The 18,614-nt window shown below is 32.7% G+C and overlaps 1 protein-coding gene across 1 annotated transcript; it reads right to left on the reverse strand.

Annotated features, from left to right (window-relative positions):
• Positions 1–1,420: 1,420 nt before the first annotated feature.
• Positions 1,421–16,998, reverse strand: LOC110792901 (ABC transporter G family member 35). The gene is made up of 21 exons (XM_021997722.2): positions 16,423–16,998; positions 14,149–14,358; positions 13,197–13,281; positions 12,052–12,211; positions 11,862–11,938; positions 11,663–11,716; positions 10,679–10,769; positions 9,137–9,438; positions 7,996–8,594; positions 7,557–7,717; positions 7,094–7,357; positions 6,890–7,003; positions 6,382–6,557; positions 5,858–6,190; positions 5,183–5,473; positions 5,003–5,086; positions 4,477–4,610; positions 4,145–4,372; positions 3,471–3,642; positions 2,601–2,855; positions 1,421–1,940 (listed from the first exon to the last, which is right to left on the reverse strand). Exons 1-21 carry the CDS (start codon positions 16,791–16,793, stop codon positions 1,668–1,670), a joined length of 4,434 nt encoding a protein of 1,477 aa, XP_021853414.1. The 5' UTR covers positions 16,794–16,998; the 3' UTR covers positions 1,421–1,667.
• Between the last annotated feature and the right edge of the window lie 1,616 nt (positions 16,999–18,614).

Here is an 18,614-nt window from a genome sequence, read left to right on the forward strand (position 1 = left end):
TATAAGTGATGCGTTTTACGGTTCACAAATTCTTATTTACAATGGGTGTACAATAAATATTGTACACCAAAGTAAAAGTTAACTCAAAATGCTTAAAAGTTAAGCTTATATATGTAAAAGTTATGTATTTTTTAGTGTTAAATTTTTTCATTTTAGTAAAACTTATTTCTTTAAAATGACAAATAATGTATAAAATTAATCATTTAACCCTTTAAAATGTTTATCTATCAAATTTTTTATTACTAATATAAAAGTTAATCAAAATTAGGTTAAAGTTACAAAAAATTGGGTAAAAGTTATCTTGGTGTACAATAAATTTATTGTACACCTAGTGCGCGCAAGACCTTTTGTTTACCGTTTGAGGTTGGCCTGAGTGGTTAAGGGTCTCTTGCTCCTTAACCAAGGTCTCGGGTTCGAGCCTTGGGAATGGAAAAAACCTCAACTGGCAGGGATGCTGCCCATCGAGGTACCCATGCAAACTCCCGCGGGAGATTAGTCCAATGATGCGTTTTGGTCTAACCTTATTTTTTATGAACTTAATTTTTTAAAATAAGTAAAAATTAGGTGAATAGAATAATACAGTACATTTATTCTTGTTTCTATAACGGTTTAACTATCACATATTTTAAAGTCTGATCATCTGAATATAACCTTATCTGAATGGACCAGTTTGGCATCTATAGGAAAAAGCTCTACTTTCGGCCATAAACCAAAAATAATCTTAAATTCAGATAATGATCTTGATTTTTAATAGTTGATATCGTGATAAGATCCCTTCATCTAAACCACCTCCTAAAACTATTTTTAGTACTCCCTCCGTCCCATAATATAGTGCCCGTTTGACCAAAATCACGGTTATTAAGGTAAAGGATAACATTGATAATAAAAACAATAATGATTTGTACTTTCAAGATAAAGTACATGTTAGTTGGCAAAAATGGAGAGATAAATTATAGATTAAAGGTGTGTACATAATAAATAGGCCTAAAAAGGACAAAAATCAAGCACATGGGTTGAATAAAAGTCAAAAAGTACAATTTTCAAAGTAAAAATTAATGGTTTAAAATAGAAATAGGCACATCATTTAGGGACACCATTTTAGGAAAACAGGCACTATATTATAGGACGGAGGGAGTACAATACACTGATCAAGACAAGATGCTCTTTTGGCGGGAATGTGATAAAATAAGCTCCATAAGGTCATAAGTTTAGTTTAAATATATGCAAATTAGTCTCTCATGCATAAACTAACCTACAATTAACTCCTAATTGTCAATTTCTGTTCAAATTGTTAGGAGTGAAAACTAGAGATACAAAATTTAACAATCACAAGTTTAAGGCCTCCTATCTAACAACAAGGTTCAATTGGTAAATGCAGAAGTAGCAATACCAAACTTGTGAGCCAAAAATGACATCCATATATTATAAATCAATATACAATTCCAAATTACCAAATCATACTATTGGGAAACATATACATACTTATATATTTCAATATTTCCCAAATACATAAAATAGTTATCTACTAAGCTAATTAAATTAATCTCACATGATTCTCATATTTACAACTTTCTCTTCAAGATTGTATATAAAAAGGCTAACAAAATGACAATAACTTGGCTTTCTTTTTCTTGTTTTATACAATTACTCACTACTCTAAACTCTCTCTACCTCATCTGGAAGTTGAGTGTCTTAATGCAGTATGCATACATGAAGGCGAAGAACACCGTGAAACCGATTAAAACAACGGCTACCGGAGCCATAAAATTAGGCTCATACCCAAAATGAATTTGTATGTATTCCTTAATCATGGGATCGGGTATCATCCCCGTGCCTTGGATCGTTTGTGTTAGATCACCATATTGCGACACTATCAACCCATAAACTGTCCACGCGACGGGGCAGATCCAGTAGTACCATACCCACCATTTTGGGATTCTCTGAAAATTCACAACCAAACCAAAACAAAAAAGGTTAGGGCTCATTCTATATGATTTAGATTGAATCATGAACTAAAAAAAAAAACATATTTATATTAATCATGCTGATTTTGAAAATCGACAACAAAAAACTCGAAACTACGTTTTGTTGTTTTCATATTGAAAAAATTGATTCTAAAAATACAACATTTAAGCGGATTTCTTAAAAAGGGCCGACTTTTTGTTTAACTAAGAATAACACGACATTTTAGACATGTCTTCTTTTTAAAGGGATTCTCTCAACAACGACTTGCTATAATAGGGTATTAGGAAAATCCACCTCACAAATTAAACACTTTTTCTTCCCACAATTAAGAAAAAGATTGAAAGTTTTGTAGCATATTACGTATTGTACCAATCTATTGTAGATGGGAACACTTTAAAAGAAGATAGGTTCAAAATGTTGTGTTATTCTTAGAGGTTGAATTTTTAAAATCAATCTTTCCTTTCTGGTTTTTAGTTTTGTAGAAAACAGAAAACTAGAAACAAAAAAAAAGATATTGAACGGACTTGTTTCCACCTTCTACATTACTAACATTTTTCATAATTACTTCATGTTAGAAACAAAAAATAAAAAATTCTTTGTGTATGTTTAATTCAGGAGATTGTTAAAGGACTTACCGGTCGAGGGATGAAGAACCCTGAGAAGAGGTTGAAGAGAGCGTAGAACGCAGCAGCAAAAACGGAAGCAACTTGGTGATTCGGCGTAAGGGAGACGGTCATCATACCATAATAGGTGAAGTAAAGGAAGGAGAAAAATGTTATAAAGAAGAACCATAAGAACTTTCCTGCAGCCCATTGGAAGCTCACCATAGCATACACTATCACTGAATAATATGCTGCTTGAACAAATATGTAAGGTATTTCAACAACAACCTGTATAACACAAAGACAATAACTCATGTTAAATCAATTTCTTGCATATATTACTAGACCTGATCATCATGAGCCCGGCCCGAAATAGCTGGTTTTGGGCAGAATCTTTAGGCCCGAAAGCCCGATCCGATTTTTGAAAAATTACTACAAAAAATTGTACCATTAAGGACGGAAAATCTCGTCGCTAAAGGTCAATAATCATTGATTAATGACGGGATTTACTGTCGCGAACCCGTCATAAAAGGGGGTCGTCATTGATGGAAAATCCCGTCGTAAAAGACATTTGCGACGGTTGTTCCCGTTTTTGTTTAGTTGTTAGCTCCGTCTCAAAAGGCTTTTGCGACGGGATTTTTAACCCATTGTTATTAGGTTGTCATTAAAGATACAAATTCTTGTAGTGAAAATTTGGGTGGGTTTTGGGCAACTCAAAATTGCAATTTTAGTTATAAAATTGGCCCGGACTTAATGGCCCGAAAAGCCCGCTATTTTTGGCCCATAATTGTGGGCAGATTTTTTAAGTCACGACCCAGCCTGAATCTGGACCGGCCCGCAATTTGATCACGTCTAGCATATATGAACAATCACGATCAAGAAGTTGCTGAAATTTACGCGTACCTGTGAAATGGCGTATGGTAGTGCAGAATACATTCCTGCAGCTCTTTCTCTATAGAACACTGTTCTTTCAACAGCTACCACTGGCTGAACTGTTCCACAGTTACAGATTCCAACAAAGAGTACAGCAGCATACATGGCTCCGATCACTATGGTTAGATTATTCGCATTGTCCCTGACAATTTAAGTCAGTCAAAATTGTTAGTACAGATTAACTTGAACAGTTTAGTCATATAATTCTTGTTATGATATCCAATTATCCACGAGAGCTGAGGTCGAGACAGTATGAGTAAAGGTTATCAAAATCGGGATTCTACTTTGAATCGGAAATGACTCTTAATTAGAATCGAATGAACAAGTATAATCAAGATTTTATTCTCGAATTTTAGTAAGAGTGCTTATATCATGTGTGAAAAACTGAATAATTGAAATATATAGTTGTTTACTAGCTGAATAAGAAATAATTAACAATATTTATCTATTAATAAATTTTCTAGTGTGATTCAAATTTATGAGGTTTTCTTTAGTCAAGAAAAAGTACAGAATCGCTTAGATTTGTAAATCGAATTGTAAGACTATATTTGAATCATAGAATCGTAAGATTCTACGATTTGAATCGCGATTTTAATAACCATACTGTCAACTAATTACGATTAGGGAAGAAGAATGATACTTACAGTTTAGTTCCGACTTTCCAAAAGATAGCTCCAACAATAAGAGCAGCAGCCAAAGTGAAGAAGTATCTAACAAGATTATAACTAGGACTTCTCCAATAAGTCATCCATTGTTTCCAAAGACATGATTTGAATTGCCCCCACATTGATTGAGCAAACTGTGTAGTAAAATACAAGTCTTTTGCCCCTGGTGGTGGTATACTTAGCTCCTTTACTAGTGCCTTATTTCTTCTGCTCAAATGTCATTAATCACAAGTTTAGTATGTGTAAATAGTAATTAGTCAGTTTCAATTCATGTTGACATAAACTTTGGAAGGAAAATTTGATCAACTTACTGGTGAAGTGAAGACGACTTGTAATACTCGGCAAAGTCCATGTCTAGTCTCACTTCAGCTGCAATCGAGCTCACCTCTAGCATCCATGTTGCAGGGTTGTACTTCTCTTGGATTTTGTGGACACCGGGAATTGTCTACAATGATTTGAACAATATTTCACTTAGATCAATGTATAAAGTAATAAGTTTTTGTTTACGAAAAAAACAAGGTTATCAAAATCGGGATTCTGCTTTGAATCATAAGAGACTCTTAGAATCAAATTGTAGAATCGGATCATTCAAGATTTTATTCTCAAATTTCACTTAAAGTGCTTATGTTATAGGTGAAAAACTTAATAACTGAAATATGTAGTTGACTAATAGCTAAATAAACAATATTTATGTATTGATAACTTTCTCAACATGATTCAAATTTACCAGGTTTTCGCTAGTCGAGAAAGAAGTGTAGAATCGTGAATCGAATCGTAACACTATATTTGAATCGTAGAATCGTATAACAAAAAGTGTTGGAAAGCAAAGATAATTACCTCGAAATACTCAACGATTTTGTGCGAGTTTCGACCTAACGGCCCCGAGTAGATAACTTGTCCTCCTCTTTTCATTAAAAGAAGCTGGAAAACATAACCATGCATGGTACATTAGTAACGATCGATATAAGTAAAAGAAAACTAAATAAATTTTCCCTCTAGAAAAAGAGTATAAAGTACCTCATCAAAAGCTTCAAAGATATCAATACTAGGTTGATGAATTGTGCAAACAACAGTTCTTCCAGTATCCACAGTATTTCTTACTGTCCTCATAACAATGGCAGCAGCCCTTGCATCGAGACCAGAAGTTGGCTCGTCCATGAAGATGATTGAAGGGTTAGCCACAAGCTCTACTGCAATTGTCAACCGCTTCCTTTGTTCCGTTGATAATCCTGTTATTCCTGGTAATCCTACTATTGCATCCTTAAGGCTGTCTAGTTCTACTAATTCCATCACCTCGTCGACAAAAACCTAGCAGATAAAAGGGGAAATGAAGTTCAGTATCACATTGCATGTACAAGATCAACTATTATTAGGCTCTGTTTGGTTTGGTGTAAAACGTTTTCAGTATAAACTGATTTTTTCATGGAAAACATTTTTCAAAGGAAAACACAATTCCAAACTAGTTTTCCTTTGTTTGGTTCCTTAAAAGAAAATGGGAGAAGATGGTGAAGATTGAGGGAATCTCCTTTTCAAATGGAAAAGTTTTTTCCACATTTGATGGAGTTATGGAAAATTGTTTTCTATGCGTTACCAAACCAAACAACGTAAAATGACTGAAAAGGGGAAAACAGTTTTCAATGAAGACGTTTTACACAATACCAAACGGAAAAATCAACAGAAATAAGTTCTTACGAGTTTTTCTTCCTTAGAGACTTCTTTAGGGAGCCTGAGGAAAGCTGAGTATATCAAAGACTCCTTGATTGTAACTTGAGGAGAATGGATATCGGTTTGTTCACAATAACCGGAAACTCTAGCAAACGTTTCTTGTTTTTTAGGGAAACCAGAAATTCTGATATCGCCTTCAATATAACCCCCTGTCTTTCTTCCAGCTAAAACATCCATCAAAGTTGTCTTCCCAGCTCCACTAACACCCATTAGAGCAGTAAGAACTCCTGGTCTAAATGCACCGGTCACTTCTCGAAGGAGTTGAAGCCTATCTTCTGCTACACCTTGTTCCTTCATTTCCTAATAGTACCAAAAATCAAATGTTATGTTTAGTAAATCACATATTCTTATTTATTATGTGATGTACAATACATAATACTGTACATCGCAGTAAAAGTTAACCAAAACTGTTTAAAAGTTACCCCGATATATGTAAAAGTTATCTACTTTTTAATGATAAAATTTACTCATATGGCAAAGAATTTACTCACCGGAGGCATATCAACAAAGTAGCTCACATCATCAAAGGACATAGCTAGTGGAGTAAAAGGGAGGACCATGCCTCTCTTAGGGGAAACACCATTTGTTGCCTCGAGAGAAGCATCGTCGTTTCTGCTTAATCCATTAGGATTGGACCGACTCATAATTCTTTGAAGTGCCAACTCCTCTGCAAAAGATTTTGGAATGCAAAATGAATATATAAATCTAGACAATCTTGATCATTAACTTGAATGTATCATGTACTATCTCTGTTTCTTAAAGTTCTTTACGCCTTGGAATATGTGTATAAGGTATGATAACTTTGACCATTAATTCTCATTATTATATACAACAAAACGTTATCATGTAAGATCTTGTCAGATTGGTCTTGGTATGTACTTTCAGAATATTAATTTTTTTATAATTTTTTCACAACGAAATTGGAAATCTATGTAAATAGTAAGCGTGAAGAACTTTAAGAGACGAATGTAGTACTCCATATATAGTTAATGTTCTTACTTGTATTGTTTCCATCTGCGGAGGTTAACTTTCTCTTAGACTTATTGTTTCCATACCCGTCTTCCATTTCACTTTCATCCTCTTTGGAGATTGTTGCTTGTGGCTTTCCAATGGCTATTTTACATAAAGGAAGCAAAAAAGTTAAGCCAAAGAATGAGAAAAAATTTCTCCATTTCAATCATTTGATAAAATTTAGAATCTTACGGTTTAAGTAGGTAAGTGCAAGAGTATAGATGAGATTGAAAAGAACAATGAAGCCAACAAGACTAGCTGCTCCTATCCAATACCAGCTTCGTTGTGCGAATACATTGAAGTTCCTCAACACTTGTACACCTAATGGAGTTATGCCATCTGATGCCGGTTTGTTCATCCAACGCGGGGCAAACATCTCATTCACAGCAAGAGCGTTGAATGCATATGATAAAGGTGACACCCAATATCCCCATTGAAGCCAATTAGGTATAAGACCTGATTAATGATATAAATTAAACAATCAATATTAATTCCCTACTAACATACTAACTCCGTTTCATGTCCAAAAACAGAATAAAGCACAATGTAAAGAATATCATGCTACTGACAAAAACGGAAAGTGTAAAGATCATTTTGAAACGAAAGTAGTATATAAAGATCATGAATTCCAAGTAAATTCAGTATGAAAACATACCTTTAGGAAGGATGAAACCTCCAAGCATGAACATAAGAAGGACACTTAGTGCTCCCCCGGTATTCGCAATGATCATAGTCCTACACAATCCGGCTGTAACACGGAACATTCCAGCAGCCATTTGTTGGATAAGGAATACCAACAGAAGTTGTTTGAAGTACCTGAGAACAAAAGCAACTCGTGTCAGCAAATTCTTATTTACAAGTGATGTATAATTATCTATATTTTAGTGATAACATTTCTCATTTTAATAAAATTATTTTTTCAAAATCACTAATAACACATAAAATTAGTCATTTAACCCTTTAAAATGTTTATCTTATTATAAAAGTTAATCAAAACATATTAAAAGTTACTAAAAACTAGGTAAAAGAAGTTACGGAAAACTAGATAAAAGTTATCTTGGTGTAAATAACTGGTGTTACTTCATGTATCATACCTGCTAGCTTCAGGAGCGAATCCAATGGTGTAGTACGTCATAGAAGTCCAAACAATTGATTCAAAAATCGATATTGGGATCCCGAGAAAGAAAGTTGGTAAGGTGAAAGTCCAAGCAGGATGGAGAAGAAGATCCCTATGTTTATAAAACACAGGAAGTCTTTGCATGATCATAGCCATTTCAGCAAAACCATTAAACATGTTAATAATAAGAGTGAAAATCAATGCTCCCATGTAAAGAGCACCATCACCCTCATTCCTAGTATGCATCCTTGTTCTTATGAACACAGTTGAGGTTATGGCCGCGATAATCATGATTTGTACAGCCTTGAAAATGTACACGAAAGGGTTCCTTTTGATAAGCATCCATTCCTTGTCAAAGGATGCCTTAACAAGTTCCTTGTATGGGACTGAGTATCTGCTGTGTATTAAAGCTGCCTTGTGGGATTGGGCCTTATCATATGGGACCGAAAGCTCGTTATCTTGCCTTAGCCCAACGTGGAACCGTTTGAATCGGGTCACAAACTCGGATACTGGTATATACCTATATGGTTTGCTCGTTTCACCCCAATATTGTTCCTGGTCCTTTTTTGAAGTAACCTGTAAACACAAATTGTTACACTTGGTCTAGATTGAGCAAAATGTCTAGATTTTGTATCGGACTTAGGATGCGTTCTATTCATCTTATTTTCACTTATTTTTCCTTAACTTAACTTAACTTATCTGAACTTATCTGAACTTATCTGAACTTATTTTAGTTATAAATTATACTTGGTCAACCCTTAATAAGGTAAACACAACAGAGCCTTAAGCCCTGTTCTTTTACACTTTATTTCAGTTCCATTCAGTTCAATTCAATTTAGTTCAATTCAGCTCCATTCAGTTTGGTTAAGTTCAATTCAGTTTAGTAGTTTAGTTTAGCTTCATTCAATTCATATCAGTTTAGTACGTTCCAAAAGAACGGCGTTGTGTTCATCTTTGTTCTTAATAATCTTATTTAACTATAATGTTAAACAAAAATGTGCACGAATTTTCATCTCATAATACATACGAAGTATTATTTTACCCATACATTGCTAAATCTTCGGATTATTCACATACTTAAATTTTATTTATACGGGCCGTGGGCTTGGAAATATTACCTCTTGTAGGAAATCAGCAGTACCCTTACGTTCGGGGCAGCGAAACCCGCAACTTTCAAAGAACTCAACAACATGTTCTCTTGGGCCTTGGTATACAATCTGGCCCTCAGATAATAAGATGATATCATCAAAGAGTTCAAAGGTCTCAGGAGCAGGTTGAAGCAGAGACATTAAGATGGTTGAATCATTTAAATGGGCTATTTGTTGCAAACACTTCACTATCTGGAAAGTAGTTGAACTATCCAGCCCAGTTGATATTTCGTCCATGAATAGTGTCTTTGTTGGGCCCACTATCATTTCACCTGCCATTTTCAAGAAAAAAATAAAAAGGAGTTTATTAAAATTATGCTGACGTCTGGATGTTAATTATCTTAGCTGGTTAACATGATGGAGTTGATATATATCATGTCGAGAAATCGATTCTCGTTGACATCATTTGCTCTTTAATTATAGCGACTAAATGTTCGTAATGATAAATGTCGCAAGTTGAGACAACATTTAATTATCGTAATTTTACGTGTCAGAATTTAATTGGTACATATAGGCGTTACGTAGGCTATGCATCATCAGAATTTTTTTTCACTATAAATGCAATATTTTTAATATGAAAATATGTAAATAAGTAGTCGATATAAAGAAGGAAACAAATTAGTTTATAAAATCTTTATACATTTTTTTGTAACATGTATAATAGTTTTTTTTTTTTTTTGAGGAAACATGTATAATAGTTTATATAAGTTAAATATTTTAGTTTCCAGTTTAAATCATGAAACATAAGCATGTTGACCTTTATCATTTTTTATTTTAATTATCTTACTACCTCCGTTTCGTTCAGTTCTTTACGATTTGAAAAATGTGTCCAACAATCAAAACTTTGACCATAAAGTCTCACTATATATTATATCTATCAAAAATTATCATGAGATATCTTGTTAGATTCGTCTCAAAATATGTTTTATAAAATCAACTTTTTATAATTTTTTGCCTTACAGAATTGGATATATTAACAGTCAAATATTGCACCGAAATCTATGCAAATAGTAAGTGTAAGAGGTAGTAGTTGGTTAATATGATGGAGGTGATATATATCATGACCAGAAATCGATTCTCGTTTACATCATTTGCTTTTTAATTATAATTATAAATAGAGTGTCGGCGGTTCAATTGATGACGAACCGTCGTACCGTCACATATTATTCTCATGGCATCATAATATTGGTGTTACTTTCATCTACAAACTACAAGGTTGTTGAGAAATCAATGTAGCAAGTTGTTGATCAATATACGTAATTGATCAATATCAATATCAATTGTCATTTCATTCTAATTAAACCTGGTTTTTCTTTTTATAAGGACAAGCTTCATATTCAATCAACCCCCAAAATTAGATTTTTATTTTTATTTTTAGCCTAACATTTATTTGGAAATAAATCATTAATAATAATGTATTTGTCCTAGATAATAATTGTAATAAATATGGGAAAAAAATAAAATAGTAGTCAAAACTCAATAAATAGCAGTGTGAATTTACGAAATATTAACCTGTGGTGACACGCTTCTTCTGTCCACCAGAGATACCACGTTGCATTTCATCACCAACAAGAGTGTCTCGACATATATCTAGTCCCAAAATCTGTTACATAAATATTTTGTCATCAAATAAGTGGCGAAATCAGAAATTTAACGGGGTGTCGAACAATCTATGTAAACAATCACATTATAATGCGAGAAAAAATTGACAAGAACAACAAATTAATTTTATTTGTATAGTTTTTATTTTATTTGGGGTGTCAGTGGACTACCACTTGTTTACTAGACAGAGTTATTAATCTAAGATAGTTATTGACCTGATAGGGCAATTTATCTTACTAGAGATCGACAACAGTAGAAAAAATGAACAGTGTGTCTCATGTGTGACCAGCCACATCATCAACTTGATATATGAAAGAGACTAAAATACCCTTAAAGAGATGTAAAGTATTACGTATGCAATAACGGTTTGAAATTGTGTAACGGGGTACGTAATTGAGGTCGGGGTGTTTGGTAAAGGATAATAAAGTAAATAATCTTCATTATTTTCGTGTTTTTTTCCGGTTTTTATCAATTATGCAAGATAAATTGTCATCATTATTTTATTTTATTTTTTTTAAAAAAAAGTACGAATATATGTATGTTAGGAGATGTTGATTTGGTGCATTCCACTTCAACATTGCATGATGAGAATAAAGAGTAGTTCACCAACCCAAATTGGAAATTCATTCGACATTATCTACAACAACTTGATTAAAATATGACCAGTTTTATTTATAAAATTAGTAGGTGAGGAGAAAATTTTGACGAAAAAGGTCAAAAAGATCATTACTTTGGTGCTGATTTTGTCAACCTAATTCTGGTTGTTCATTTCGAGGGGACCATATTTATTTTAATAAAATAAATGATAATTACTCCCTCCGTCCGTAATTAAAAGTTGCGTTAATAACTTAATACAGAGTACTATAGTTTGAACTTTATAATGTGACAACTTACCCTAAGGGTGTAATCCACGATAAGATTACTTTCAACTCCTTCCATTGCAGTTGCCTGTAAAAAAATAAAAAAATAAAAAAAAATAAAAAAGTTAAACTCATTGCATATGTAGTACAGAGTAATAATTTTCAAGAAATATTTTTTTGAAAAATGGGATAAATAAATTTTCACGTAAATGTAATTTTATTTTGGAATTTACCTTCATGAAAAGGTCGACTTCTGGGTCAGGTTTGACACCGTGCTCTTTTTCTCTCCTTGCAAGTTCAGCTAGGAGCTCTATAACAAATAAATTCACGAATTTAATTAATTAATACTTTAAAATATGTGCTAATTAAATTAATATATCAAAATAAAATACTTGAAATTAGTAATAAATTAATAAAATTTACCATAGCGAGAACCAACTCCTTGGCAACGAGCAGAGAAATCCAAGGTTTCTTTGACAGTCATGGATCCAATGTGAACATCATTTTGACTAATGTATGCAGATGTCTTTTGTGGTACAAATTCATCTAACCTATGTCCATTGTAGCTCACTTCACCTCTTACCTGTTCAAAAATCACCCGCAATATATTACTATTAGTCGTTTTTATGTACTTGATGCGTGCGTGACATAATAATATATGAACAAGAGAGGCCACATTTAATTTTAAAGTAATGCAATAAATACAAAAACTTATATATGACCTTCTTATGTCAAAATATGGTTTATACACCCGGGTGCACAATGCTCACTGTGCACCCTGTTTTACAAAGAACATATAGTTCAAACACAGATAACATATTGTTCATAATCAAAGAACATTAGCCAATGAACATATAGTTCAAATCCATAGAACATATAGTTTAAATATTTTGGTAGTACATGTACATTGAAATCGTTCTCAATGTTCATTAGATTTTCAATAAATGTTCAACAGGGTGCACAATGAGCACTGTGCACCCGGGTGTATAATCCAAATTGCGTTCTTATGTATAAGCTAGAGCAACTTCTTACCAAATAGTTGTACTTTTTAATGAAATAGTTACACATTATGATCAAATATTTAATTATGCTCTACTATATATTAATTATACTCTCACTACAAGAAATTGTAGCATTAACGACGGAAAATCCCGTCGCTAAATGCCAATAATTGTTGATTAACGACGGAATTTCCTGTCGTGAACCCGTCATAAAAGGGGGTCGTCATTAATGGAAAATATCGTCATTAACTAGTCGTAAAATATATTTGTGACGGTTGTTCACGTCTTTGTTTGGTTGTTATCCCGTTGCAAAAGCCTTTTGCGACGGGATTTTTGACCCGTCGTTATTAGGTTGTCATTGAAGATACAAATTCTTGTAGTGAATATTTATGTTTTACTATAAATTAATTAATTAAACTCTTCCATCGAATAATTAAAGTTTCTAATCAAATAATTATATTTTTTAATTATGATATCAACGGTTTTATGCATATGGCAGTCTCACAAAGGGGTCGAGGAGAGGAATATTGGAATAAAAGAAAAGGAAAAGTGTGAGATATGAAGTACCTTCAGTGAAGGGTCCAGCTTTCCAGCAAAGGCTAACAAGAGAGATGTCTTTCCTGAAGAAGGTGGACCTAATAATAAGCACATCCTGTAAAAAAAATCACCACAAAATTATCAAACAAACTTCTTGTTCACATATGCCTACTTTTTATCAACATAAAGTTGGCTCCTTTTTGACATTGTGATGAATGTAGCTACTAATGTTCCGATGATTTACCATATGATTTATGATTTGTCTTTTCATTACCTTTTTAACTCTTTATTACATTCATTATTACTTCCATTAAACGTCAAACAGTTTGTGATCAAATTTGATTGACTAAATTGGATCTAAATCACCCCAATACAACATTTTTTACAAAAATGATAAAGGTCGCAACATGTGACCTTTAAGCTGTATTACAATGATGACATGGCAGACTTATGTGTCGTGATTTAAATTGGAAACTAAAACATTTAACTTATATAACTTATTATACATGTTAAAAAAAATAGGTAGGAAAATCTTAATATTTAATTTGTTTCCTTTTTTATACCGACTACCTTAATTACCTATTTTCATCGTAAAAATATTGCATTGATAGTAAAATATACTCTGATGACGTATAGCTTATGTGACGCCTATATGTATCAATTAAACTCGGACACATAAGATTGCGACAACTAAATGTCTAAATGTTGTCGCAACTTGCGACCTTTATCATCACCCCATCTTTTAATACCAACAAAGAGTATGTTAGTACCAATAACGCAATTGACTCTTATTGGTGGACCAATAACAACACATAATCAGTATCGATAAGAGTCAGTTCAGCTGCGTCCCATTTAAGACACAAGCCACTTTTAACACAGACTTCCTCGTGTAAACACATGGTAAATGTGACGCTATGTGTGCACGCGCCTATACATAGGTTGTTGTGTACGCTTTAATGTACTTGTGTCGGTCTATATGTACCTTGATGGTTTGACAACGCCGGAAATATCTTTGAGGATTGTCAACTTTTTCCTCTCCGCAAGTGTAATACCAATCATACCAAGAATTCCTTCAGCAAAATTACGAGCTGCATTTGGTAGTGTTGGAAGAGCTCTTGTTCCCACATAACAATCTGCTTCAACTGTTAAGTGTTCAAATCTTACTTCAACTGTTGGAAGTTGAATTCCTACCCTGTAATCATCATTAGAATTAGGAATATCATAAATTAAAACCTAAAACACCATTATTAAAGTTAATGAAGTATTCAATTCTCATTAGGTATCAAATTATTAGCTACTCTTATTGCAATGTCTGCTCATTTATTCTTTAAAGCTACTAAGGTTTCTATTATTTTGAGTTTTATTTGACTGAATTGAACTATATGGAACTGAAATTAAAGTCCAAAAAATATGGCCTAATAATACTCCATTTTAATACTCCGTAGTATCTATACCTAGTCTATAAAAAAGAAAACCATAGACTATTAGATGACACGTGCAGCGTGTCACCCATCTTTCATAGATCATTAGATGACACGTGTCACCCCATCTTTCATCCATAATTTTCTTTTTCCAATTTTTTATTTTGTTATACGAGGTATTTTACGGCTTCAACACCTCATACTCTTCATCTTCCTCATTCAACATCAATTCACCATTTAATTCATATATTCATTCAACCTCTTCCACTCCATCTTCCTCTAACACTCAATTTTAATTCATCATTTAATTTATATATTTTTCAATTTCTCATATATAAACCATATATTCCCACTAATCAAAATCACAAACCCTCGATAAAATTAAAACTTTAAAAGACAGTTTAATAACGACTAATATAATTGCCCGTTCAAAGAACATGCTCAAAACTAGTTCTAGACTTCTAGATATAAAAGTGTAACACTTAAAAAAAAACCGGACGATTTAGACAAGTGTAACACTTATAAAAACGGATTGTGTAACAACCAACAATAATTAGTGTGGAAAAGATAGGAAAAGGCAGACAAATAGTCCCTTAAAATACAATGCTTAAGCAGGAATTCTTGAATAAAATTAGATGCAATACAAGAAACACGAGTACAAAATTCTTTGCAAGTTGTCATCTTTAACCAAAATCCATGATAAGTTTGATAACAACAACCACTCATGCCGTCAATGACATTGGTCCACCTTTTGTATTATTATACCACTAATTTATCTTATTCTTTATTTTTATCCATTTTCATTAATCATCTTTAACTTCACCCATGATACAAAACTTTAAGAATTATACATTGTATGAGGTTGAGTTTATCCCTAATAAAAAGTTCAGATAAATGTGAAGGTGATTTTCAAAATCAAAGACTTATTAATACTCCATTTTTTTCTTTATCCTCTTTAATTACATTTTTAGTTTAGTTGAATTCGATGTGAGTCTGGATAATACGTAAAAATAGAGAGAGTTTAAATTATATAATAATAAAAATAAGTTAGTGAAAAACCGATACGACAAAGTTTAAACATTTTTCCAAACATTCTAAAATTTCACTCATAACATGTGAATTATCGAAAATGATAAAGATCGCAATATGCGACCTTTAAGCCAAGTCGCAATGATAACATGTCATGCTTATGTGTCGTGATTTAAATTGAAAACTAAAGTACTTAATATTCTAATTTGTTTCCTACTCCCTCCGTCTCTTTTTGCTTTTTACGTTTTCCTTTTTGGGTATTTCAAAATGTTCTTTACATTTCCTTTTATATTATCACATAAATAACTTAGTATTCTATCAAAATTTGAGTCCAATTATTATTTTAACCAATCAAATTCATTGGGTCATTTAATCTCTCACACTTTTTCATTGGGACATCAAATTTTTCTCATTTCCCAATATCAGAATTTTGATAAAAGTGAAAACATTATAAATAAACGTAATTTATCTCATTTAAATAAAAAAAATTGAGGAATTTCAATGCAAATTAATTATTCGTTAAAACGCGTGAAAAATACCAAACGTAAAAAACAAAAAGAGACGGAGGGAGTAGTTTGTATTGATCACCTTATTTACATATTTTCATAGTAAAAATATTGCATTTATAGTAAAAATATTGTGATCGACGTATAGTACCGATTAAACTCCTATATGTACCAATTAAACTCCGACACTTCAGATATAAAAAGTGAGCATAAATGCATAATAATGATCAAAGTATATAGAAAAAAAATCCCCATTATTTCCAATTTTAAGCAAAAAAAAAAAAACAAAAAAAAACTTACTTATCAATTCTGTCTCGAAGTTTCCTTAAAAACTTTTCATTATCTTCCTCAGCAACTTTAAACAATCTATCAATGAATTCAATTCTATCATTGACATCAAGCTTCCTAACATCAACTTCCTTATGAAAAATCTTACTCTGATTTTGACTCTGACCATAAGATTGAAGAACACTTGTTCTTAATCTATTATATGTTGGAAGTTTTTCCAAAGCAGCCCATCTTAATGCTTCTTCATCTTCTTCATGAGCTCTTACACTTCTCCTTGATTGACTGCTGAATACATCTTCAACTCCCCAAGTTGAGCTCATATTTCTGCTTAAATTTCTACTCATGTTTCTTCCCCAACCTCTACTATTATTGCGTTCCTCCATTTTTAATGAAAATAAAAGGTTAAATGCTTTGTTTTGATTTGATACAAACAGGGGAGGAAAAGGAAAAAAAAAAAAACAGGGGAGTTTTTTACTTCATTTAGTACTATGATAAAAAAATGTTGAAAAGCCCGGCCCGGCCCGGCCCGAACTTGGAGAGAGGGAGAGAGAAAATGAGGGGACTTGTTTCAACTTGAAAGATATGCTTTTAAGTGTCAGAAAATATTTAGGGATATTTATACAAGGAATTAGGAATGGGAGTTGTTGGGGGTATAGTGGTAAATGTGGTATACTATAGTTTCTCACTTTCTTGGAAGAACTTGGTCATTTTTTTTTCATTAATTTAATTAAAGTGGTAAGTTGGAAATTTTAGTGGAAAGCTTAAGCACCCTAAATATATTTATGCTTTTTTTCCATTGAAATTAATAAGTGTATTTATGGTTAATGATTATTATTAGTGCGCAATTGTGTCAATAATTGGAAATAAAAAAAAAAGTTGATTACTTTACATACTTTGTATTTAATTATTTGGGTGTAAAACATGATGGGAATTAGAGGATTTTAAGAAAAAAGTAATTGTATTGTTTGTTGGAAAGTTAATTGGTTATATATAGGAGTGTTAAAAGTATGGAGTATAGTACGTTAAGATCACAAGATAATAATGTTGTGATATTGATATTGAAAAGTTTTTAGAGCCAGAATAGTTTCTTGTTTTTTAGGTTTTTTATTTTGTTAAGTGTTATTTGGTACTTTAATATAATGTCAATAAAAATAAGATATTGAAAAAGTTTCTTAGATGATAAAATTAAACTATATGGGTAACTGTTTTTTAACCGAGTAATTCAGGCCGGCATAATTTTGTTAGGTGTGTCTAGACCTGGCAAAACTGACCCAGACCCGAAAAACCGACCCAATTGATCCGATCTGTAACGCGAAATTGATCCGAAGTGACGACCCGAAATTAACCCGAAAACCGAATAGACCAGAACCGAAATCGAAACCGACCCGGAAGTGATTTGACCCGAACGACCGGAACCGAAGTACCCGAAACCGAATTAACCCGAACCGAAAATACCTGTAAATTTTAAGTCAACCTGAACCGATCCGAATCGAAAATCTAAAACCGATCCGAGCCGAAGAGCAACTCAAATTTACCAATTAGTTAAAATATAAGTTTTTTTTAGCTTTTCATATTATAATAATAATTATAATAATTATAATACTAATAATAATTATAATAATAAATAATAATTATTATTATTATTATTCTTATATTAATTATTATTATACTTATTATTATAATTATAATAATAATAATTATTATTATTATTATTATTATTATTATTATTATTATTATTATTATTATTATAAATCAAATGCTAACAAAGTCAAATATTTTACAAATAGTTAGTGGGAAGCCGAGATACAATCTGGGCCCCCACTCCTCTGGCTATAGCAAAACCTATTCTGGTGAAAATATGAGCAGCAACACGAGCCCCAATGTCCTGTGTCCTAGAAAACTTCTGAATCCGCTTCAGCAACGCAACAGCATCCTTATCCAGCTCCCCCAAAGAAGAGAAAGAGAACGGAAGAAAGCCATAACCAATGGCCCTGCAACGTGCTTCGTACTTGACCCGCTTCCGAATAGCCGCATCAGTCACAACCCGGCCCGGAGCAAAGTCAGACAACCCAGATTGTGTCAAAGGAAATGATCCCGTCAAGTCAACACACACATCACAGCCCGAATCCCAAGAGTAGAGCAACACGTCTGCTGGTCAGAGAGCTCCATCGTTCCCTCCAAATAGAACAACATCAACCTCTTTC

Source organism: Spinacia oleracea, chromosome 4 (assembly GCF_020520425.1).
Source record: "Spinacia oleracea cultivar Varoflay chromosome 4, BTI_SOV_V1, whole genome shotgun sequence".
Classification (NCBI taxonomy): domain Eukaryota; kingdom Viridiplantae; phylum Streptophyta; class Magnoliopsida; order Caryophyllales; family Amaranthaceae; genus Spinacia; species Spinacia oleracea.